The 22,858-nt window shown below is 55.6% G+C and overlaps 1 protein-coding gene across 1 annotated transcript in view; it reads left to right on the plus strand.

Moving 5' to 3' along the window:
- ASTN1 (astrotactin 1) overlaps window positions 1–22,858 on the plus strand; it is a 50,632-nt gene that overhangs the window by 4,703 nt on the left and 23,071 nt on the right. Inside the window, exons 2-8 of the mRNA XM_026039821.1 lie at window positions 10,341–10,528; window positions 13,039–13,432; window positions 14,197–14,343; window positions 14,566–14,673; window positions 15,719–15,868; window positions 15,950–16,117; window positions 16,711–16,795. Of these exons, the coding sequence (XP_025895606.1) occupies window positions 10,341–10,528; window positions 13,039–13,432; window positions 14,197–14,343; window positions 14,566–14,673; window positions 15,719–15,868; window positions 15,950–16,117; window positions 16,711–16,795 (1,240 nt within the window). The remainder of the gene's footprint in view (window positions 1–10,340; window positions 10,529–13,038; window positions 13,433–14,196; window positions 14,344–14,565; window positions 14,674–15,718; window positions 15,869–15,949; window positions 16,118–16,710; window positions 16,796–22,858) is intronic.

Here is a 22,858-nt window from a genome sequence, read left to right on the forward strand (position 1 = left end):
ATTTTATTTTATTTTATTTTATTTTATTTTATTTTATTTTATTTTATTTTATTTTATTTTATTTTATTTTATTTTATTTTATTTTATTTTTTTGCTGCCGTTTTTGGGCTTCGCGCTGGGGAGTGCGCACAGGGAGCATCCGCCATGCTGCCCCTGCTTGGGAAAGCGGAACCGCAGCCTGGAAACATCCTGGAGACGGCTCTGGTGTGAAGGAACATGGTTACCATGGAGACTACCTAAAAAGAAAAAATACCCCAAACCTAGAAAACCCACCAAGCCCCAAATTCAAAGCAGTAGCTCAGAGGAATTACGGACCTTGATGTGGGTCTTGCACACTCCCCACTTTTCCTGGGCGCCTGCTCCGGTGGGTCCCCTTTTCTCTCTTGTGCTTCTGCCGTGCGAGAAAACGGCCGTGATCCTGCAGCGGGACATTTCTGCAGCAAGGAGAAAAAGGGGTTGACGAGCTGGTCCCAGGCTCTGTAGCTGCCGCCGTGGGCTGCGGGGTGCAGTGGGTGCAGCGGGGTGCAGTAGGGTGCAGCGGGCTGTGGGGTGCAGCAGGGTGCAGTGGGTGCAGCGGGGTGCAGTAGGGTGCAGCGGGCTGTGGGGTGCAGCAGGGTGCAGGGGGTGCAGCGGGCAGCGGGTGCAGTGGGGTGCAGCGGGCTGCGGGGTACAGCAGGTGCAGCGGGGTGCAGCGGGGTGCAGCGGGCAGCGGGTGCAGTGGGGTGCAGCGGGCAGCGGGGTGCAGCGGTGTAGCGGGGTGCAGCAGGTGCAGCGGGCAGCGGGGTGCAGCAGTTGCAGCAGGGTGCAGCAGGTGCAGCGGGCAGCGGGGTGCAGCGGTGTAGCGGGGTGCAGCAGGGTGCAGCAGGTGCAGCGGGCAGCAGGGTGCAGCGGGTGCAGCAGGGTGCAGCAGGTGCAGCGGGGTGCAGCAGGTGCAGCGGGGTGCAGCCGGCAGCGGGGTGCAGCGGGTGCAGCAGGGTGCAACAGGTGCAGTGGGTGCAGCGGGTGCAGCAGGTTCAGCGGGGTGCAGCGGGTGCAGCAGGGTGCAGCGGGTGCAGCAGGGTGCAGTGGGTGCAGTGGGCAGCGGGTGCAGCGGGTGCAGCAGGGTGCAGTGGGTGCAGTGGGCCGCGGGTGCAGCGGGTGCAGCAGGTTCAGCGGGTGCAGCGGGTGCAGCGGGTGCAGCGGGAGCCGGGCCCAGCTTGCTGCAGGCTCCGCATCGGCACTGTCACTGGCCCGGCCCCTCTGGGGCATCCAGGAAAGTTTCCAACCATGAGGCCCGGCGAGCCGGCGGGCGCTGTGCTCTGAGAAGTCGCTGCTGCTCCAGAGGCTCCTTGGGTCGCAGTTGCTCCTCAAGGAGGTGTTTTGCGGTAATTCCCATCCTGGAGCAGCCTGGCCGTACCCGTGTGTCCCTTCCCAAAGATGAGGGCTGGTGCGATATCCCTTGTGCTGAGGATCTGCTGCCTTGTCCTTGCTAGGAAAAGGGGCATTTTGGAGCAAACCGTGGCCGAGGGAACTTGTCCTTGCAGACGTGCATGCCATGGGAGTTTGGGCTGATTGGCAAGCTTACACTAAAGCCATCCTGGCCAGGTTCCAGGTTGAGAACTGCCAGTGTCGCCGTTTCCTTTGTCGCTTCTTTCCCCAAACGGTTTCTGAGGGGTTAAAGGCGCCTGGAAGGGCCGCTCGGGGGCTGCCCTGGTCTCCGCGCTGCGGCCCTCGGACGCGCAGGTAAATCCAGGCAGGGCGGCCTTTGCGTGCGGTTGCATTAACGCCTCGGAGACGGAGAGCGAGCTTACGTAATGCGGACCGCAATGCAGAAGCACTTGTTTAATTTTTAATTGTTCGGGTTTCGCGTGCAGGTAACCTTCTGCCTGGGCAGAGGGGCTGCCGGGGTGCGTGTCCGGGGTCCTGCTTGGCAAGGGCCACGTGTGACCCGCTCGGGGGCGAGGGCCACGCTTGGGGCTTGGCTCTAGCCGCCTCCGCCCTCCCGACCCCTTCGCTCCGTCCTCGTGGACGGAGCAGCCCAAATTCCAGATTCCCCTCGCGTGCTGGCGGGACGAGAGGTCTCCGGCTGGCTGGGGCTGTGGCCGCACGGCAGGACGGGGATGGCGCCGGCACCGGTTGACACGGTCCCGACAGCGGCTCCGTCCGGATGGATCGCCTCGGCCCTCGACCGCCGCCCTGTCCCGCTCGCCGTTTCGCCCCCTCCTTCACATCCCTGCTCTGCATTTTCTGTCCTTCCGACGAGAGCAGCAGGCTCAGAGCAGCTGAGGCTTCAAAGCTCCCAAAATAACAAAGGCTAAAATAAATCCAAAAAAAAAAAAAAAAAAGGAAAACGGAAAACGGGTACAAGATCAAGTCAATGCCCCACTTGCACGCAGGCTCGCCACTTCAGGGCATGGGGGTTGTCCCATTTGGACGAGGGCATGAGAGAGGGGCAGCTGGACAGGGTGAGATGTGTTGTGCAGGCCGTGTCCTCCTCCCGCCACGCAGGTAGGCAGGAAATTCCTCCTTGGGGAGGATCTGTGCTGAACCCGGTGGCTCGGTGCCTCTGCTGGCTGGGCTGATTTATATAGATCATCAATATGACAATTATATACACCTGCAGCTTTAATTACCTCCATTTTCGTCAGGCAGTGACAGATTTATGCCTCTATTCAGTTCCTGTAAATCTGAAACAAGCTTGACTAGACCCAAAAGTCCTCACATTGATCACTGTGCACTGCCTGGGCTCTGGACCTCTTGACAAGCTCTTCTTTCAGCAGTGATAAATTTAAGGTGCACAGTCAACTTTTTCCCCTTCTGCATCTTTCTTTCTTCCTATTTTTTTTCCCTTCCCTCTCGGCTACCTCTCCAAGTCTCTGCACACTTGAAAAACGAAGCTCAAAATTGGGTTGCTCTCTCGAGCGCCCCTGAGTCTGAGCACCCTGAGTGGTGCCGCCGGAGCAGAGCCCCCCTGGGCCCTGCTGGGAGATGGGAGGAAGAGGAGGGTTGTCCGTTCCTGGAACCCTCTTGGTCGTGCCTTGGGCACGGAGACGCCCATGGACAGATGAGCAAGGGCTGGCCCTTCTTGTCTCCCGTGCAAAGGCTGAGGATGCTAAAATAGCATCTGGTCGGCCTGACCTCTGGGCCTCAGCGTAACGAGCACTTAAACAAATTAGTGTGGCGGTGCGGGCTGAAGGTTGCCCTTGAAGAGGAGCCGCTCTCCGTCTAATGCGTCGCCACCGTCTCGGCCTGAGCTGGCCTGGACCGCGTGCTCTGATGCCTCGCTAAGTGCCGGGCAGATGGCCTGGAGCGGCTGGCGGCCCCTTCCCGTCAGCCCGCGGTGGATGGGAATGGCCCTGGGCCTCCCTGCGAGCATCGCTGGCCGACGTGGAGAGCTGGAGGTAACCCTGGTGGAGGGCTTGGGGCTGTAGGAGTTCACGGCACGGAGGTGGGGAGGGAGGAGATCATCAACAGGGAGCCTGTCTTGAAGAGCCCATCCCCAGCTCTACTGCCCGCAGCGAGTCAGTGCCTGGAGGAACAGGGGCCAGGACAGCCCGAGCTGCTTGTGAGGGGACACAGGGCATGGACGTGGCCTCCAGTGGGGGCTCTGCAGGGCCCTCCATGCCAAAGATGTTGGGCAGTGTGAGCAACTGGCAGATTGGAACATCTCAGGAATCCAGAGGAGGAGAGAAGAGTAAATTCGAAGAAATCAGGGACTGTGAGGATAAAAACCCCTTAGACCTTGTGGGAGGCCCCTTGGATGGGCCATTTTGCTGTTTATCTGCTTACTATTTATCTCTGATTTTACTGGAGTGTTTAAAGAAGTTGTTGCCGTGCCCTGTGCCCTAGTCCTGAGGCGTTAAACTGGAGGTTTCAGCAGTGTTGAGGTATTGCACGGTAGATATTTTAGCTTTAGCTCTTTCCTGGTCTTCCAAACAGCTTCCTGTGGGAAAGAGTGAACCCTGGGGACACTTGAGAGGCCCCCCTGGGCTAAGCTTTAGGTTGGAGACCTATCAGAAAAGGGTGGCAAAGACCAGCAGTGTCTGAGTCTGGCTGGTACCCCCAGGTGCTCACCAGGCATGGGTAGTCCTCTGGCTAGCAGGGGCAGCTGGGCATTTTCCAGATTTCCAGTTTACCTGGTGATTTTTGAGCGCCTCCTTTGGGACATCGCGCTGCTGTGTAGAGCATCCTGGGTCAATTCAATTGACTGTGTGTCTTGGCATCTGATCTCCGACTAGAGCAAGTAGCTGATGTGTGGGGAAAGCGGTGCGAAAAACACGGCATACACTGAGCAATCCGCTCCGTGCAGCCAAGGTCTGTGCCCCAGGGGTTTCTCGAGCAGAAATTTGTCTCTGTCCTGTCATGCTGGATAGCCATGGATGGATCTGTTTTCCTTGAATTTAATTCCTTTTTCAATGCTGTTATGCTTTATGGTGGACAAAGTGTTGCCTTTGTTAATTTTTGCCCTCCTAATTCTTGTAGTGTGAGAAATAGCAAGCAATCATTCTTTTTTTCAACTGCTCCACTGGCTTCATGATTTTATGGGATTTCATCCTATCCCTGCTCAGTTGTTCGATTTCCTTGCTGAGGAGTCCTAGTGCAGTTAGTGTCTCCTATCCATAAATTCATTTCTCACACCTCTTCTTCCTTGTCCCTCCTTCCGAATCCTTTCAGTTTTCCTTCCCGAGATGAGTGACCTCAATCCTGCATTCGGGATCACGTTGCTCTCACCAAAGGTGCCTTTCCCCTGCCATCCTCCTGCTCGCTTTCCTGTAGCGCTTCACAGCTTTAGCTTTGAGGAGACTAAATTTAGAATCGGTGGCCAACTTTGTTATTTGCTTCCTCTTCCAGAGCGTTCCTGCAATGCTGAGGTCCTAATGGAGATCTCCATGGGGTCCCTGGCCTCCTCCTTTCACTGTGGAAGCTGTTGTCCTGTTCCTCCCCTTCCTTGTGGGCTTTGTTAGGACATACCCTCTTATCCTATGCCCGCTCACGCAATTTGGGGAACTCAGAGGGTGGATTTTGATGCGAGTTCTTTGAAGTGAGGCTGTCACGCTGGATGAGGCTTGTCTGCTGGCCTGCGGACAGCCTCGATGTCCATGTTAGTCCATGTGCCTGCCAGCTGCTTTTCTCTATTGTGGTTGCTAACTGCGCAGTGCGGAACTAGGATTTACTGGTCTGCATTTCCAGGATGTGTGGGAATGTACTAAAGGGACTGGGATCTCCTTTGCCAAGCCTCATTCCTCTGGTTGCTCGTCCTTCCCGAGCGATAGGTGCTGTGTCGCCGGAGCTCCTTTGGTGCTCATAGGTGGGCACCGTCTGAGTGGAGAGGTTTACCTTGCTCATTTCATTGATTGGTTCTAAATCCTCGAGGAAGGCTGCACTGGAGCCAGTTCTGCATTCCCTTCCGCAGGGAGGCACCGTGCAGGGTGGAAATGCCCCGCGCTCTGCGAGTGGGCACCGGTGCAGGAAGCGAGCCCCACGCAGGCGGGTCTGCTCCGCGCGCTCCTCTTCCTCCCGGCTTAGCCGAGCGCTCCTCTTCCTCGCTGCTGAGCTGTCAGTCCTGGTGGGACCTTGTGCTGTGTTGGCGGGGCTGGAGTCGCCTGGGGCATCTGGTACCACGTCTCTCACTCACGTGGGTCATTGGCCCCAGATCCCACCACATCCCAACACTTGGCCGCACCTGGCATCTTGGAAAACCTTGCTGGGTAGGCGAGCGAAGGGATGTGATTTTCTTTCTTTTTATTTATTTATTTCTTTGCACTGCTGAATGGAGAAGGGGCCTTGGTGACGGAGGATGCCGAGAAGGCAGAGGTACTAAATGCCTTCTTTGCCTCTGTCTTTACTGCTAAGGCGACCCCCCATGAGCTGCAGGGCTCCAGTAGAAGAGATATAAATGGGCTAAAGGAAGACCTTCCGCAGGCTGAGAAGGATTGGGTTAGGATTATGTCTCCCATAATATCCTCATATACAGAAGCTCCAAAAGAGTGGACTAGATGAGTGCATGGTGCAGGGGATCGAGGGCTGGCTGGATGGCAGAGCTCAGAGGGTGGTCATAAATGGGGCCGAGTCCAGTTGGAGGCCTGTGGCCTGTGGCCAGACCCCAAGGGTCAGTGCTGGGCCCAGTGCTGTTCAACTTGTTTATCAATGATCTGGACGAGGGCACGGAGTGCACCCTGAGCAAGTTTGCAGATGACACCAAGCTGGGTGGAGTGGCCGACACTCCGGAGGGCTGTGCTGCCATCCAGAGGGACCTGGACAGGCTGGAGAGTTGGGCAGAGAGGAACCTCATGAGGTTCAATAAGGACAAGGGCAGGGTCCTGCACCTGGGCAGGAATAACCCCAGGCACCAGGACAGATTAGGGGTCGACCTGCTGGAAAGCAGCTCCACGGAGAGGGACCTGGGAGTCCTGGTTGACACCAAGTTAACCAGGAGTGAGCAGTGTGCCCTCGTGGCCAAGAAGGCCAATGGGATCCTGGCCTGCATCAGGAGGAGTGTTGCCAGCAGGTCAAGGGAGGGGATTCTGCCCCTCTACTCAGCTCTGGTGAGGCCGCACCTGGAGTACTGGGTGCAGTTCTGGGCTCCCCAGTATAAGAGGGACGTGGAGCTTCTCGAGAGGGTCCAGAGAAAAGCAACCAGGATGATTAAGGGAATGGAACATCTCTTGTATGAGGAGAGGCTGAGTGAATTGGGCCTGTTTAGCCTGGAGAAGAGAAGGCTGAGAGGGGATATGATTAATAAGTTCAGGAAGGGAGAATGCAGGGAGGAAGGGGACAGGCTGTTCTCACTGGTGGCCAGCGACAGGACGAGGGGTAATGGCCACAAGCTGGAGCACAGGAAGTTCCGTCTCCAGGTGAGGAGCAACTTCTTTACTGTTAGGGTGACAGAGCAGTGGAACAGGCTGCCCAGGGAGGTTGTGGAGTCTCCTACTCTGGAGGTCTTCAAAACCCGCCTGGATGCCACCCTGTGCCACATGCTGTAGGTGTACCTGCTTGAGCAGGAAGGTTGGACTAGATGATCTCTAGAGGTCCCTTCCAACCTTAAATATTCTGTGAATCTGTATGATTCTGTGATTATTTTAATGGCAGTGTGGAGCTCTGCAGGTGTTATGCTTGTGAGAATGTCAAGAATTGGCCAAGGCCTCCCAGGTAGGGGATGTCAATGACAAATGCGTTCCTTTCGTGGCATGCGTGCTCTTTATTTCACTCTCTATCCTGATTCGGAGCGCGGGGCTTTTGTTTTTGTCTTCCTCTCTCGGTTTTTATTCCTGGACGTTGGCCCAGGACGCAGATTTGTCTCTCTTCCCAGATCTCCCCTGTATTTCACATTTACGGCAGCTGGAAGCGAGGCGAGAGCATAGGAGTAAGATTTGTGCCCGGGCAAAGCCTGGAGCGCGCGTGTTGCAGCTGGGGGCATCAGCCCAGCTCCTGCCCGGCTTGTGGCAGGGGAGACGCCTCGGAGGGGATGGGGCTCAAGGGAGGCAGCTCCGAACCTGTGCCCATGGTGTTTCCGAGGACGGAAATTCCTGAAGGATGCAAGGCAAAAACCTGCTTCATTTGGATTTGAGCCTTTTCATGGACACACAGGTTTTTGACGTGGAGCAAAAGGGCCGGCTAATGTGGAGCTTGAATAAGAACACCGTTGGGTTCCAGATGGAAAATAAGCCAGATTTAAATGTTAACAAGGAAATGTAAAGTCAAACAATCCAAGTCAAAACCTACGCTCTGCTGTGTAAAATGAGTCTGCAGAGACCAACATTACAGCAGAGTTTGTTTGACTAATCAGAGGCATCTACTAGTGCAAAATGCTTCCTAATAGAAATGAAAATGGTTTTGCCTTTTTTCAGCAAAATGTTGGCATGCGTTTTTAAGGAGAGTCACCTTTTGGCTTGGATGTGTTTCTGTGGATGTGTTTGTGTGGGTTTTTTCCCCTCTCCTGACAACTTCTTGGGTCTCCAAGCAGCAATAAGGAGCTGAGAATCGCTTGGTGTCTGCACTGGGCTCAGGGTACCTGCGAGGTTGCTCCGTCTTTGCAGGGACCCGAAACTGAGCCAAAGAGGCCAAGTTTGGCTCCCACCAAAGTCTCTGTTGCCTTCAGAGAGACCACGAGCTTGGCAGCCCGCTGGTGAAGATGCCCCTTGCTTTGTGCTGGCTGCTGAGGACAGGTGGAGGACAGATGGAGGAGACCTTGGTCTCCGCGTCCTCTCTGTTTGTGGTGCCCATGCAGGCAGCTTGGGGAGGACGTAGGCATGAGCCCATGCTGCAAGGTGTCAGGTCTGTGGGAGATGAGCCGTCGTCCCCCACTAATGGAGGTTATTTGGGAAACGATCAGTTCGAATCATTGATCAACGATCAATGTGAATTCTTCTGGATGTTCCGCATTTCCTCACCTGGCTCTGCTCCTCCTCGGCCTCTCCTGAACTCCTCCTTCCCTCACAGATGGCTGAGGAGGGCAGCAGCCACGGCCCTTATGTTGGAGCCTTTGGAGGCTGCTGCTTCTGTGGATGTCAAGGACCCGGGCCACCGTTGCGACCAGTCGGCTTCCTCGTGGCGTAATTAGTGATCTGCTGCTGTCATTAACCCCAGGCTCCGCTAGGCTATTTTTTAACAGAGGTGCAAGAAGTTAATACGGGTGCTAATGGCTGCACGTCCCAGGCCTTAATGACAGGGAGCAGGCCCATTATCAACATCTTTCACACTTCGAACTTGAAACCATCCTCTCTCCTCCCGCTCATCGCGGCCCCCCGGGCGCCTTGGGGTGAAGCTCTGGGTGCTGCCCCAAGCCCATCACCATAGACCACTCTGGGCTCTGTAGGGGTGTCCTACCCAGTGGTTTTGGGGGGACACGCTGGGCTGAAGGGCGCTGCCTTCCAGGATTCTTCCCTTTTTCTCATGCTTCCGACGTGCTCGCGAGGCAGCGAGGACGGAGGGATGGCCCGGCGGTGCTGGGGAGGGGAGGTGACTGGTGCTGGTAGATTGTGCTCTTTTAAAATCGGAATCTATTTTTTATAGAAATACATTTTTCTTTTTAAAAATAAGGCTGTTTAAATAAATCTGAAGTTATGACAACCTATTTTAAGGCCTAAATTTACTATAACCTATTAATCATTTAAATAACTTCCATCAAGGAGTTCTCCTCAAATATTAATGAGCTGAAGGGTGCTGCTTTTTCAGTGATATGTCAAATCAGGGGGAAAACATCTTTAACTCTAGCTTTTTAAATGTCACAATGTCATATACTTAGTATCTATTATTTCCAGTTTTCACAATGGGGCAAATGCTGGTATTTACATTTTTTCCAAATGTCAGTGCGTTGAGTTCCAGTTGCGCATAAAAGCTCGCGCCTTAATTACTCCTCATTTCACATTAGTGAGCAGCTGTGGGGAGGGTGTTTTCCTTCCCTTTGGGCTGGTTCCATGGAAGGTGGGAGCTGTCGGGGATGAGGATGCTGCAAAACTTGTTCTCCCCTTGCAGCCCATGAAACGCTCCCGCCTGCAGCCGGGTGAGACGGGAGGAGCTCAGCTTTCCCGCAGATTTCCAGGGGGGATCCGTGTGCCTAAACGCACAGCTCAGCGGTTAGGGGGGATTTCGGAAGCGCTTCCAGCTGTGGAGATATTTTTCCTTCTCTCCGTTTTGCTCCACAGTGCTTGGAGGTGCTCGGCGCTGCTCTGCTTGGGACACTTCAAGTGCCCTGATTGCCGCCAGAAATATGGCCCGTGCTGAGCAGGAGCAAGCTGCCACTTCGTTTGCTGCAGCTAATGTTTCTTTTGATTAATCAAATCACTTTGAAAGGGCAAACCTGGTTTCTGATGCTGTTTTTCCCCGCTTTGGTAGCTAGCTCACTTAAGGCAGCCTAATGAAATTAATTAATGGTAAATTTAAAATGTTGTTTTCTGGCATCATAATTGAATTCCGGTTTTCGTTTGAAGGCAGCTCGAGACAGGCGAAATAAAGATGACAATTTGCACAGCTCGTGCCACTTCCCAGCACAATAAAAATGTGTCGCTGCAAACAGCAGCGAGAAGATGCCTGTGGCCGGAATGAGTCCTGTGTAGCAGAGACAGGGGGAAAGGCTTTCTCTCGTTGTGAGCCTCCTCATATTTTTAATTATTACAACAAGTGCAAATGAAGCTTGTTTTTCAGGAAAAGTGTGCCCATCCTCAGCTCTTCCCGGTCTCTTCTGCTTGCGTTTCCCAGCCCCATGCATTTCTTGGCGTCGTGGCACACAACACCTCTCCTTAACCTGGCTCTGCCTGTCCTGGGGCAGGAAAACCCTCCCTGTTCTTTGGGAGGGGGTGAAGGGCCCTGCCGGTGGTTCTGCCCTGCCTGGTTTCCCGCTGTGACTGGCTTTGCTCTTGCAGAGATCTCGGGGAACACGGATGACATCCCCCTGGTGCGCTGGCGGCAGCAGTGGCTGGAGAACGGCACCTTGCTCTTCCACATCCACCACCAAGACGGGGCCCCGAGCCTGCCCGGCCTGGAGCCCACTGAGGAGCCGCAGACCGAGTCGGCTGAAGAGGAGCTCAGGATCCTGCACATCTCCGTCATGGTACGTGCTGCGTACACCTCGCTTGCCCTCTCCTCCTGCTCCCTGCTCTCTACGCTCCAAAGGGCTCGGATTTAAACCTGGAGAGGTTTGCGGGTCAGGAAACCTGTAGAAAACCAGGTCTTTGGGTGTTTGAAAATCCCTGTGTTTCCCCGTGAAGGTCCCTGTGTCCCATGCCCAGGCTCCGGACAAGGAGTGGGGCTGGAGCTCGGGAGCATCCAGATGTTCCCAGCCGCTGGTTTTGCACATGGTGCCTGCTTCCGACCCTGGGCAGAGGCGCTTTTAAATTGGATGTCTTCCAACGTCTCCCCTGCGCTCGCCTCCCTTTCCAAATGAGCGCCTCCCGGTTGGATGCGGCTCCGTCGCGGGGGTGCTTTTATCCTCGGCGCCGCTGCGGTTTGCAGGTCTTCACCGCCTGCCTGGGGTTAATTCAGATTGACTTTCCCGCGGCTCCTGTGCCCCGCGCCTCGCAGGCGCCGCGCTTTGATTCGATGACCCAACGGGCGACCCAATGAGTGACCCAACGGCGACGGGGCGGCCACTGGCTCGGGGCTGCGCGTGCCCGGGACACGCGCGGGAGCAGCTCCTGGGGCGCGGGGCTCCACGCGCCGCTCCGCTCCCTCCACCTTCCTGCGGAAACCCAGGGTATGGATTTAGTGTTGCAAGAAAGACAGCAGTGTTTTGGAGGGCGCTTTGCAGGGTTTTGCTTCTCACCGGAAGGGATCTGAAGAATCCTTTTTTTTTTTTTTTTTTTTTTTAACGTTTTTGCCACCAGAAGATAATTAGGTGGACACAATGTGTTGCCGAGGCTGCAAACAGGCTGCTTAATGGTGCCTACCCTAACGAGAGCATCCGTAGCTCTTCCAGATTGCAGCCTGAGGCCAGGCTTCTCCTACAGCACTTGCGCTTCATAGTCTCAGGGAAGGCAAAACAATCTCTGGCAAAGCCAACCCCAAGACCTTTTGGTCCACAACTCCTTTTTATTCCCTCTTGGTGGTGAGTTGATGGGTGGTGCCTCAGGCACAAGGTGATACAGCGGATTTGCCAGGGAAGCCCAAAGCCCTCTCAGGCCACCAGGAAATCTGTGTCACTTTGGTCTTGCTTGGCAGCCTGAACTTGCGCCAACACCTCCAACCCAGTGACGTTGGCCTTTCCCAGGCTTCAGAGTCCTTAGGGGCAGCTCGCTGGTGATATTAGGGAAGGCTGAAGAGTGGCGGCAAACTTGGCCAAGACCTGCAGCCATAAAGTGAAACACTAAGTTATGCAAGTGCCTGGCAGGTCCACCACCGTTGTCTTGACTTTCTGGAACACTGGCAAAAAACAGGATCCAGAAAGGAGTTGTTGAGATAGGGCTTATTATCAACTTGATGAAAAGGATGTCTGCTAATTGCTGCTCTTGTACCAAAATATGTAACTACAGATTGAGTTCTCCCTCTCCCCCTTCTTTTTTCATCACTCTCAGTGCCTCTCAGGCAGCATCATCATCACACCCTTAAAAAAAGAGTTGGTTTCTGTGCCAAGAATCAGGGTCACGTGTAGTTTTCAAGGCTGGTTTTCTTTCCCGTTCGGTTGCCAAGCAAAGAAATGCGAGCGAGAGGCTGCCTCACTTGAAACCGCTCGTCACCGTGGGCTGCACATGGGCCTTGTGCGGCGCTCTTTTTCCAAGAAGCACTCCAGCCTATCTGTCCCATGCAGGGGTCCTCTAGCAGCCACCGCAGCCTGCCCAGTGCCACAAGGTGAAGCCAGAGCTCATTTTCTGCATCCACGTGGAGGGACACTTGGAGCCTTTTTCTTTGGAAGGAGCCTGGGTGGAAGGGCTTGGAGGAAGCACTGCATCTCCATAATCCCGGGAGTGAGAGAGGGTTAAAACGTAGTTGGCCATTAGAGCTCTTCTTGCCAGCTGCCTCTCCTGTCTCCCATTCCGTAATTCTCTTAATGTTGTGCCCTAATGGAGCAGCTTATTACTATTATATTATTTTACCGGGATCACCTGTTCCGTAAAAGGAAGGATGGGGGATGGAGCCGAGGCTGGACCTCGAGCTCCCCGCCGGCTCCTACGTGTTCTTCGTTGCTCTTTGCTCTGGCAGAGCTCTCTGGGAGGAGCAGCGTGAGCTCTTCTCTTGGCGCTGTCTCGGCACGGGGGTGACCTCGCGGACGGGACCCGGGCACGCGGGCTGAGCGCCCGTCCCCGCAGGCCAGGGCTTTCCTCTCTCGCCTTGCCTGGCTGTTCTGCGCACGGCAGCTCCCTCGTCTCCAGCCTTGGTCTCGTTTAATCTGTGCTGAAATTTCTGCAGGACACCCTGGGAAAATTTCCCAAGATTGAGAGTGACAGCACTGAAACCAGTTGGAAACGGGTCAGAAAAAGTTGCCTGTAGGAGCGTTTACCTCTAATAAATCTGAGCTCTGCTTTCAAAGACTTGTGGGGGAGCGAAACAAAACCCGCTGTACTCTAAGCGCTGCTCGCTTTGCGTCGGGTGGTGGCTTCCTGAGCAGCCCTGCGTTTCTGCCCGCAGGGAGGGATGATCGCCCTGCTGCTCTCCATCCTGTGCCTCGTGATGATCCTGTACACGCGCCGGCGGTGGTGCAAGCGGCGCCGCGTGCCCCAGCCCCAGAAGAGCGCGAGCGCCGAGGCGGCCAACGAGATCCACTACATCCCCTCGGTGCTCATCGGGGGCCACGGGCGCGAGAGCCTGCGCAACGCGCGCGTGCAGGGCCACAACTCGAGCGGCACGCTCAGCATCCGCGAGACGCCCATCCTGGACGGCTACGAGTACGACATCACGGACCTGCGGCACCACCTGCAGCGCGAGTGCATGAACGGCGGCGAGGACTTCGCCAGCCAGGTCACCCGCACCTTGGACTCGCTGCAGGGCTGCAACGAGAAGTCCAGCATGGACCTCACACCAGGTAGGTGAGGCACCACGAGGACTAGAGTCCTCTCTACCTTGTCTTTCCTCTCTGCAAGCGAGATGTGGTTGCATGTACGTGACCAGACCCGGCTATTTCTTTGGGTTTCCTCTACATATGAGATATTAGTGGGTTTGGAACCCTTTGAGGTCATTTTTTTTTGCTTGGAAAAGCAAAGCGAGATGGCTGTAGGCCCTGTTGAATGGGTTTTGGCTGGGCAATGGAAGACTGAGGCTTGAAAGGCAGGGCTGTTGGAAACTGAAATGTTTCCAATATTTAGTGCCCCATGGTGACTCTTAAGTTCCCTTTGCTATGTCAGGTGTTCTGGGGTCTGCTTTAAGCTGAGGTACTTAGTGGCAAAATTGTAGTTGTCTTTGGTATAGCTGAGAGTTAATGTTGCCTTCTTAACAGCAGATAAGATTCTCTAGGGTGTCACTAAGCCCCAGCTGGAGCCAGACCCCCGTGTCATTCTACACTTGCTCTTTGGCCACAGTACTAAGTGAGGTGTGGAAGCGGAGCCCTCCTAACTGAGGCACAGTTATGGGAAGGCTGTGATGTGGGGAGCTTGTGGGGATGTATTGGAGCAGCCCTGCTGCTCGAGGCACCCACCGGAGGTGGCCCAGTCCACTGGCCAAGACGCCTTTGACATCTCACCCAAGTGCTGGGGCTGGAAACAGATCCCAGGAAAGCTTTTTTCTCGCTCACCTCCCTCCTTTGCTTGTCCCCGTGCCTGAAAGACTTTTCCTTTCCTTCTTGCGGCCCAGGAAGCGATAATGCCAAGTTGTCCCTGATGAACAAGTACAAGGACAGCATCATCGCCACCAGCCCCGTGGACTCCAACCACCAGCAGGCCACGCTGCTGTCCCACACCTCCAGCAGCCAGCGCAAGCGCATCAATAACAAAGCACGAGGTACTGCGGGATGCTCCTAGGGGCTGAGGCCGGTGGGATTTCAGTGCATGCCAGAGCTCCCCGGTGCAACCTGGGAGCTGCTCCTTGTGTGCCGGGGCAGCCGGCTGCCTCCCGCTCCATATTCCCCAGACGGGGATCTCGGCTGCTGTGGACAGCAGGACGTGTGGGTTGCGGGTCCTTGGGTGGCATCCCGCTCCTCACCGCGCTCTGTGTCCCCCGCAGCCGGCTCCGCCTTTCTGAACCCGGAGGGGGACTCGGGCACGGAGGCGGACAACGATCCCCAGCTGGCCTTCTACACGGACCCGTCGCGGAGCCGCAGGCGCAGCCGAGGTGGGTCAGCGCGGGCACGGCGGGTGCCGCACATCCCCGGGGAGGGTGGCCCGGCTGTGGCCTGTAGCTGCGGCTCCGCTGGGCTCCCGGGCGCTCGACCATGCACCTCCTGCCTTCTTGCCCCTCCGCAGGCTCTGGGCTCTGAGCTTAGACACTTTCCATAGGCAAGGAGTTGAAACTCAGGCCAGAGCGGTGGTCGCCGCAAGCCCCGAGCTTCAGCCTCCCCCTCCTCCTCCTCCCGCCGTGGGCTGCCGCGCGCTCCGCGCCGCGCTCCTCGGCACAGGATGAAACGCATTCCGCTTTTGCTGGAGGCAGCTGCTCGCCTCTGCTGTGTATTAATGAGCGCGGCGCTTCAAAGGCTGCCCGTGAGCCCCCGCGCGCGGCGCGGTGCGGCGCGGTGCCGCGCGGCTGCCCGTGTGCCGCAGCCCGCTCGGCAGGCGGGCGACGCGCGTGCAGGGATGAAGCCGTTGACAGAGCTGCTTGTCAGCAGTGAGGCGGGCGGCAGGGAGAGGAGGCAGCCGAGCGGGGAGACGCAGCCCGGAGCAGCCTGCCAGGAGAAGCAGGGGCTGCCGGTCACCTCCCGTTAGCGTGGGGTGCCCGGGGCTGCTGCTTTGCGGTCCCAGGGGTGCTGCTTTGGTGCCCCATCTGAGCCCACCTGGTGATGTTTGCTGTAGAAACACGACCTCGCATGCCTCTGGGCTTATCTAGGAGCGGACAAGCACAGCCGGGCGGCAGAGCGGAGGAGCAGGCAGCGCTCGCTCCCTTCCTTCTCGGCGGTGCCCCTGCCCTGCGCAGGGCGATGGCCTCTTGAGCCCCAGCGGGAGCTGCGCAGCTCCGCGTGGCCGGGGCTGCCGGCAGCGCAGGGAAGCAGCCCCGGCTGCTGCAGGAGGGATCCCACCAAGCGGCTGCTGCCTTTGCATCGTGGCGGGGCCCAGAGCAATACGTGTGTCTCCTGGCTGCCCTTCTCGCGGGAGCCCGACGGGCGGGCGCCGCGGGGGAGCTCACAGCCGCGGGATGTGACTCCGCTTTCTTGCTTGCTTTCAAGTGGGCTCACCCCGGAGCCCCGTGAACAAGACCACGCTGACCCTCATCAGCGTGACGAGCTGCGTCATCAGCCTGGTGTGCTCGTCCCACATGAGCTGCCCACTGGTCGTCAAGATCACCCTGCACGTGCCCGAGCACCTCATCGCTGACGGTGAGCAGAGCAGGGGGGCAGGAAGAGCTGCCAGCGCGCGGTGGGCCATGGGGCCCCATCACCGCTGCCTCTCCCCGGCAGGGAGCCGCTTTATCCTGTTGGAGGGCAGCCAGCTGGACGCCAGCGACTGGCTCAACCCGGCGCAGGTCGTGCTCTTCTCGCAGCAGAACTCCAGCGGGCCCTGGGCCCTGGACCTCTGCGCCCGGCGCCTCCTCGACCCCTGCGAGCACCAGTGCGACCCTGAGACCGGTAAGCTCGGGCACGCTGAACGCCCAAGCTTGCAAAACGCAGCCGGCGGGAGGCCCTTTCCTTGCATCCCGCCGGGATGAGGTTTGGGGGGTTGTAGCTCAACCCAGGACGCAGCTCTGGGCTATCCTGCTGCAGCGCCATCGGCTTCTCGCCGCATCCCTCTGCCTCCGCTCGCTTCCCCGTGCAGCCAGCGTCCGCGCCGCGCCGCACGCTGCACGGAGCGGAGCACTCAAACGTGTCTTTAGCCTGCGGCACGGGTAGGAGTCCCAGTGCAGCCCTTATGCTTAAGTGTGAGCTTAGACCTAGAGCACTCGATAAATATTAATTAAGTGTGAGCTGGGATCACTGGGATGTGCAGGGCCTGTGTGTACACAGGGGCTCACTCAGCACCGGCCCCGGTGGGTCTGGTGGGAAGAGGGCAGAGTTTTGTGCCTTGTCTCATCCTTGGTGCCTCTGCCACAGTGATGCTGGTGATGGGGAGCATGGAGAGGAAGGCTCTAGGTGCTCGCTGCTCCCCAGGAAGGCAGCAGGGTCCTGCTGGGACCTTGGTCACTGTGCCAAGGCCTCCTTCACGCACCCTCCTCTCCCCGCAGGTGAATGCCTTTGCTACGAGGGCTACATGAAGGACCCCGTGCATAAGCACCTCTGCATCCGGAACGAGTGGGGAACGAACCAGGGGTAAGCGTGGCCGCTGCAGGTTGTGCCCAGGCCGTGCTGCCATGGGGAGCGTGCTGTGGGCTCGCGGCTGGAAACACCCCAAGTGTGGGCTTTGCTTTCCGCAGAGCCGCTGATTTCACCTGAACAAAATTCGCACCTGCCTGGTGGAGGGCAGGGAGGGCCTGGGTGCGGACAGCAGCTGCACGTGTTCTGTGCCACTTGCCCGTGTCCTGCGTGTTAGGGAGCTCGAGGCTGCCTTGCTGACAGGGAGGCTCCTGGCAGGCAGGCAGGGGTGTCTGCCGCAGATGAGCACTGTTATTGCTACAAATAACCAGAGCTAAAGAAGGTTGGTGTCTGAGAGGCTGTCATTAGGTTTCAGAGTAAACGCGCTCCCTGCCCCAGGAGTGTTGGGTCTGCGGCAGGCAGCACCGCTGCCCAGGAGCAGGAAGGGTGGCAGCCCTTCAGCAGAGAGTCCTTCTCCCTGCTTGATTCAAATGGAGCTTCACCACGGCTTGCGTAGACAGCACCTTGCCTTTTTGCTTTTCCTTTTTTAATGAGGCCGGTGTATCATCTTTTTTGCTATATTCATACTTCTCTGCCCTTTCTCCTGCAATAGTGCTCATATCTGACCAGAATATATGTTGTCTTGGGTCTCTCCTTATATACTTAAGTGTGCAGCAGTTGATCACAAATTATAAATAGCTTTTCCCGCATGCACTGCTGCTGCGGGCAGAGACCCAGCAGAGCCTCGCTCTTTCCTCCACCCCAAGGTGATGCAGAGCCCTGGATCACGCAGGTGCCACTGAAAATCCCGCTGCCCTTCTCTGAACTCGCAATAAATCTTAGATGCTTGGCAGTATCTGAGCTTTTTCATCAACTGTGCTTTGAGAGTTACTCGCTCAAGCTGTTTGAAACTGGGGTCATTTTGTGCTTCTTCCTTGAACCTGTCAGATTTTGTTTCAGAAAATGGTAGTATCTGAAACTCATACTTAGTGCAGTCGTCCCTGCCTGCAGCTTTCACTATTTATAGGGGCTCTTGAAAGCGTGTCCGCGCTGGGAATCTCAGTGCTGGGGCCGGTTTCATGTTTAATGAGGGTTTTTTTGCTGCACTGCGCTCTGTGCCTGCTCCACGCAGCAGTTCCTGTGGAGGGTGCGTCGTGTTTCAGGTCTCTTCTGCCCCATCCATCTGCCCCGGTGAGTCCCTGACAGCTTTCACTGAACAACCGAGCACTTAGGTATTTCTCCACAGAGGAGATTTCGTTTGTGCTTTGGTCGCTGGTGCCGTTGGGTCAGTGGGTGGGAAGCAGGTCACTTTCTGCCACCGTTTGGGGAAGATCTTCATGTGCCCCGAGACAGTCTCTGCAAAGTCAGTTCTGTGAGCACTTCTGCCGTGCTTTGGCGCAGCAGAACGTACTCACTGGAGCTCATGTGCCTTTTCAACTCATCTAACTGACTCTGGTATTGATGTCCTTTGGAGCAGAGGTGGCCTTCTGTGATGCTGGATGCCGTCTTTCGTTGTGTTCATCAGCTTATTTGGAGCTGCAACCTGACAAAACTACCCGTAGGCTCATAAAAAAGAGATATCTTGAAATCAACTGCTCTGTCCACCCCATCCTAAGGCAAGATCGATTGTGTCTGAACCATTTCCAAGAGATGTTTGTCCTAAACCCTCCAGTATTGGAGCTGTGCCCTGTAGTGGTTAGCAGCACAGGTCTTTGAAGCTATCCGGACAGTGAGCCAGTCCCCAGGGAGGTCTCATGGACACAGCCCTTGGCCAAAGGGAGGTCATTAAGGCAGAACTGGGGGCCTTGGCCTTCACGGATGGCTTGCCAAGTCCCTCAACATGCAGGCAAGCGGTGTTTAGATGTCTAGGTGTGACCTCTTCTGTTCAAAGAGTGGTGGCTTTATCTGAAGAGCCATCTCAACCCTTTGGATTGATTGAGGCACATTTCTGACTGGTTTGTTTTTATTTAGAGTGATTATGAGTTGGCTCAGTGTCTATTTGCTCAGCAGCATCTAATTTTGGTCATAAAGGCAAGCTCATCTTTGAACTTTATTTGCAGTGGCAGTGAGCTTTAATGTGTTGTGTGTATTTTGGGTACCATGCTGAGATCCACATCACTCTGATACATCTTTTACTTAACGCATGCGGTCCCTAAATCATCATCAGTTTCACAGAAAGAGTCTTTTTGATCATGTTTAGCAGATACATTTGATTATCTGCTTTTGTGTGGTGCTCTTGAGCCGTTTTAAACAAATCTGGCTTGTGCTGTTTGTTGTTTTTTTTTTTTTCACAGTCTGTCTTCATGCTTTGATATGTATTTTTAATTAGGGAAAGAATGGAAATTTTCTCAGGTAGGAAGCCGTTTTCAATAATCCAGCCTGACTCTTGCTAATCAAAACTAATTCCCGCAGTTCCTTCATGGTATGAGTCCTAAAAGAGCAAATCAGCTGTTTCTTCCCTTGGTTAATAATCCATCTGCTACCCGTCCACAGTGGCGCTTCTTCATCCTGCCCTGTGCGCTCATAATGCGGTTGCCCGTGACTTTTCCATTCCCCAGTGATGTTCTTGGCCTGGGTGAGCTTTTAAGACAGCCTGGGGTAGGGGATTAAGAGGCTCCACATTTCCAGGGTCTTCAGCCTTCGGCCTCTTCCAGCACAAGTGCACTCCACCACCGCGAGTCTCTCATGGGGTCCTTGCATTTGCCATGGTTGCGCAGTGGGGGCATCTTCTCTGCCCTTGGTGGTGGTGTCCAGCTGGCTGAGCTGCAGGGTCAGCTCTGATCTCTTCTTGCAGGGGATGAGAGGAGGACAGGGTGTACAACCAACCTCCTTTTTTTCTGGGTCTGGCGAGAGCAGGACTTCTGCTGAGTCCGTCAAGGGTGGGATTTGGGCTGTGGAGCTTGGTAGCAAGACCATGATCATGGGCACTGAAGCGAGGTGGGTAGGTACCAGCAGGGGCTGAGAAGTACATGGCAGAATGAATCTTTGCTTCATCCCAGAGGTTTGGGTTCCTTTTCTCCTGCCCTCCCAGGTCTCCCTGAGCATCTGGGCCGCTTCCGAGTACCCAGTTCCAGGACCTGGGCTGGTTTAACAGTCCCTGTCTGACCTAGCGTAGCAGCCCAGCCCCGAACCAGTCTCTGCTGCCTCCCTTTCCCACTGTGCCACTTCTGTTCCTCCGTCTGCTTCTTCTCTGGATCCTGCTCCTGGCCATGCACCCCTGGAGACCCCCATCCCGCGGCGGCACCAGGGGTGTGCGAACCCAGTGGAAGTCACAAGGACAGCACTTTCCCTGCATTAGTTCTTTCCCCTCTCCCTCTTTTTCTTCTCCCCCCACCTTTTCTTTCTGTCTTTTTAAAATATATATCTGCCTCTTTCCAACCCCTGCTGTGTGCCTCGGCTTGGCTTGGCGGGATTGAGGGACGGCCAGATAAAAAGCTACTTTTTCTTTCAGATCCTTTCACCAAACCGCCCGTCCGCCTCCTCCTGCCCACCCCATTCTCCTCGCAGATTTACAGGCAGCCCAGGGAGAAAGTGTTGGCATTAGCATTTTTAATGAAGAGCGGGCTGGGAAGGACGGCGAGGGGTGGGGAGATGGGAAGCGAGAGGCACAGGCAGCTGAAGCTCAAGTGAAGATGCTGCAAGGCAGAGCAGAGGCAGGGGTGGAGCAGAAATGGGGCTGGGGGCTGGTGTCCCGTGAAGCCCGTGAAGGGATCGGGCACCCCTGGGTGAGATCAACGTGCAGCTCCAGCCCCTGAGGGTGCCTGTTCCTTGCTGATGCCCCGTCTTCTCTCTTTCCTGCAGAAGTTCTCCTCAAATCAGGCTGTGCTGTTCTTTGGTCCATGTCCTCATGTTGGGAGAGGTGCATTGGGCAGAGGAGAGAGCCATGTGTGCTCTAGGGACGCTTCTCGTCTGCTTGTTCTGCACCCAAAACCCACTGATGCCAGCGAAGGGGATGTGGATAGAGCATTGACATCATGTTGGTCCAGCTGCCATCTCTCTGTGCTGTCCACTTTTGAGAAGTTAAACTGACTCTGAGCTTGTCTCCTTCATACTGCTTATTTTAAGTGTACACTTTGAGGCTGCTACCTTGCTCGTACCAGTGCTGCTTCAACTAGACGTGGCCCAACTCGGTGCTTCTTGGGCCAAAAGCTGGGAGGGAGCTCCAGAGAGCTCAAGGAAGCAGGTGACATGTTTTAAATTTATTAAACAAAGTTTAATAGCAGGCTACCTTCTTCTGCAACCTGCTCATATGCAGTGATGGCTTAATGCCATCTCCAGAACCTCCTGTGCTACAGACCCTCTGGTCTTCTTGCTAGATCTCTTGGAAGTTGCGATGGCAAAGCACAGATGACAGTCCAGCTGGAAGAAGCAGAGAGGCCTCAAGATTATTCTGGGAAGGCACTGGAGGAGCTTTGGTTGGAGGAACTTGCTCACTGCACTTGGTGAACTTGGTTGGTTCTCAGCTGCTCTGCTTGCTGTCTGATCTGTAGTTTCAGATGCCTACCTGTGTGCCAGGGCTCACAAGAAGATGCGAGCTGTCATTTCTAGCCCATTTAATCTGATCTGATCAGACACAGAGCTGCTTCTGATCAGGCTCTGTTTCTTTTGTGAGCTCTAAAGATCGTGCAACCAAAATGCCTGCCAAGAGCAATAAAAACAGAACAGGGAGGTGATTCTTGAGCATGGGGAGGGAGACAGATGCAGAGGCACATACTTGCACGGACAGGAGAGGAAAGAGATGAAGCAGAGCAGCAGTCTCCAGTGGGCAAAAGCTTGTGAAGGTGCCATGTGCACGAGGAGAGGAAATCTCTCCCGGTCCTCTGAAGCAAAAGGCACAAGCAAGCACAAGAAAGTGCCTTTTCTTCTGCCAAGGCCAAGCTGTCGGCATCAAGCTCTTGGAGAGCTGCAGAAATGAGGATGGGCAAATGCTTCTCATCGAGCTAGAGGTCCTCTACTGACAATGTCATAGGGGCTTCCTGCCAGAGGCTGGTGATGGGCCTCGGTGGAGCCACAGTCTCCCCAGGCTCTCAGTCTCTCCCTAGAGCCTTCAGTGCTGGAAACCAGTTTCCGAACCCAAAGCCAGCATTACTCTCTTTTCAGCACCAAAGGGCAATTGCAGCCCTGAGGGATGCGAGGTGACCTGGGCCCAGGTTTGCACCTTGCAGAGCCCACCAGCTGTGTGCCGTGGACACCTTTGCAACATGTCACTGCAGCGCCTTCCTCGGCGCTGACTTTCTTGAAGAAAAGAGTATCTCTTAGAACAGCTTTTCAGCCTGGCTTGGTGAGGAACAATACTTTGCCTCTGCTTTTGTTCCCTGCCCGGCGTGTTCCTGAGGAGGAAGAATAAAGCCCATCGGCAGGAGGATTGAAAGGTGGAGATGTGAAGTATTCAAGGAGCTGGTGAGACGCAAGGAGCACACACCACTTTCCTTCTACAGCTGACCTCTTTCATGGCAATCCGATCTGGGGGCTGAGTGTAATCCTCCGCTTCGTGCTGCCTGGACAAAAGAGCGGCATTGTGTCCCTATGAGGAAGTTAGATGGGGCCCTGTAATCCTGCAATCAGGATTTTTTTGTCCTTGCTAAAATAACTTCAGATTAGAAATTAAAGTGCTTGTGCAGGAGAGCCGTAATTGCCTCTGCGGAAAATCCCGCGCTCGCGGGCGGCAGGGTGCAGGGCAGCTCGCACTCGCCCTGCGCTTGGCAGCGTGCTCTTTAAGGCAGTGGTAGGATGGTCTGGGAAACTTGTTTCTCTGTGCAAAAGGGGTTTGGAGCTTCAAGTTTTGGGACTGGAAGGCGTGAAGGGGTTTGCATTCATGTTTTGTTTTCCAGGACTCCCGCTCTGGCTCCTCAGTTTCTTTTTGAAAATGCTGTTCTGCAAATGGAGCCGTGGGGCGGCCGGCAGCTTGCAGAGCATTGCAGCCCCGCTGCCCGTGTGCCTGTCAGTTCAGTCCGTGCTGCACAGGGGCAGCTCGTGGCATTCCTGCTTTGCAGCTGGTTTTCTGTGGGCAGCACATGGTGGCAGATGCCCTCGGGTGTGCGCCAGGATGGTGCATGAGGCGCTGAAATGCATTGATCTGTA

Source organism: Nothoprocta perdicaria, unplaced genomic scaffold (genome assembly GCF_003342845.1).
Source record: "Nothoprocta perdicaria isolate Ctin4 unplaced genomic scaffold, notPer1 scaffold_243, whole genome shotgun sequence".
NCBI classification, from domain to species: Eukaryota; Metazoa; Chordata; class Aves; order Tinamiformes; family Tinamidae; genus Nothoprocta; species Nothoprocta perdicaria.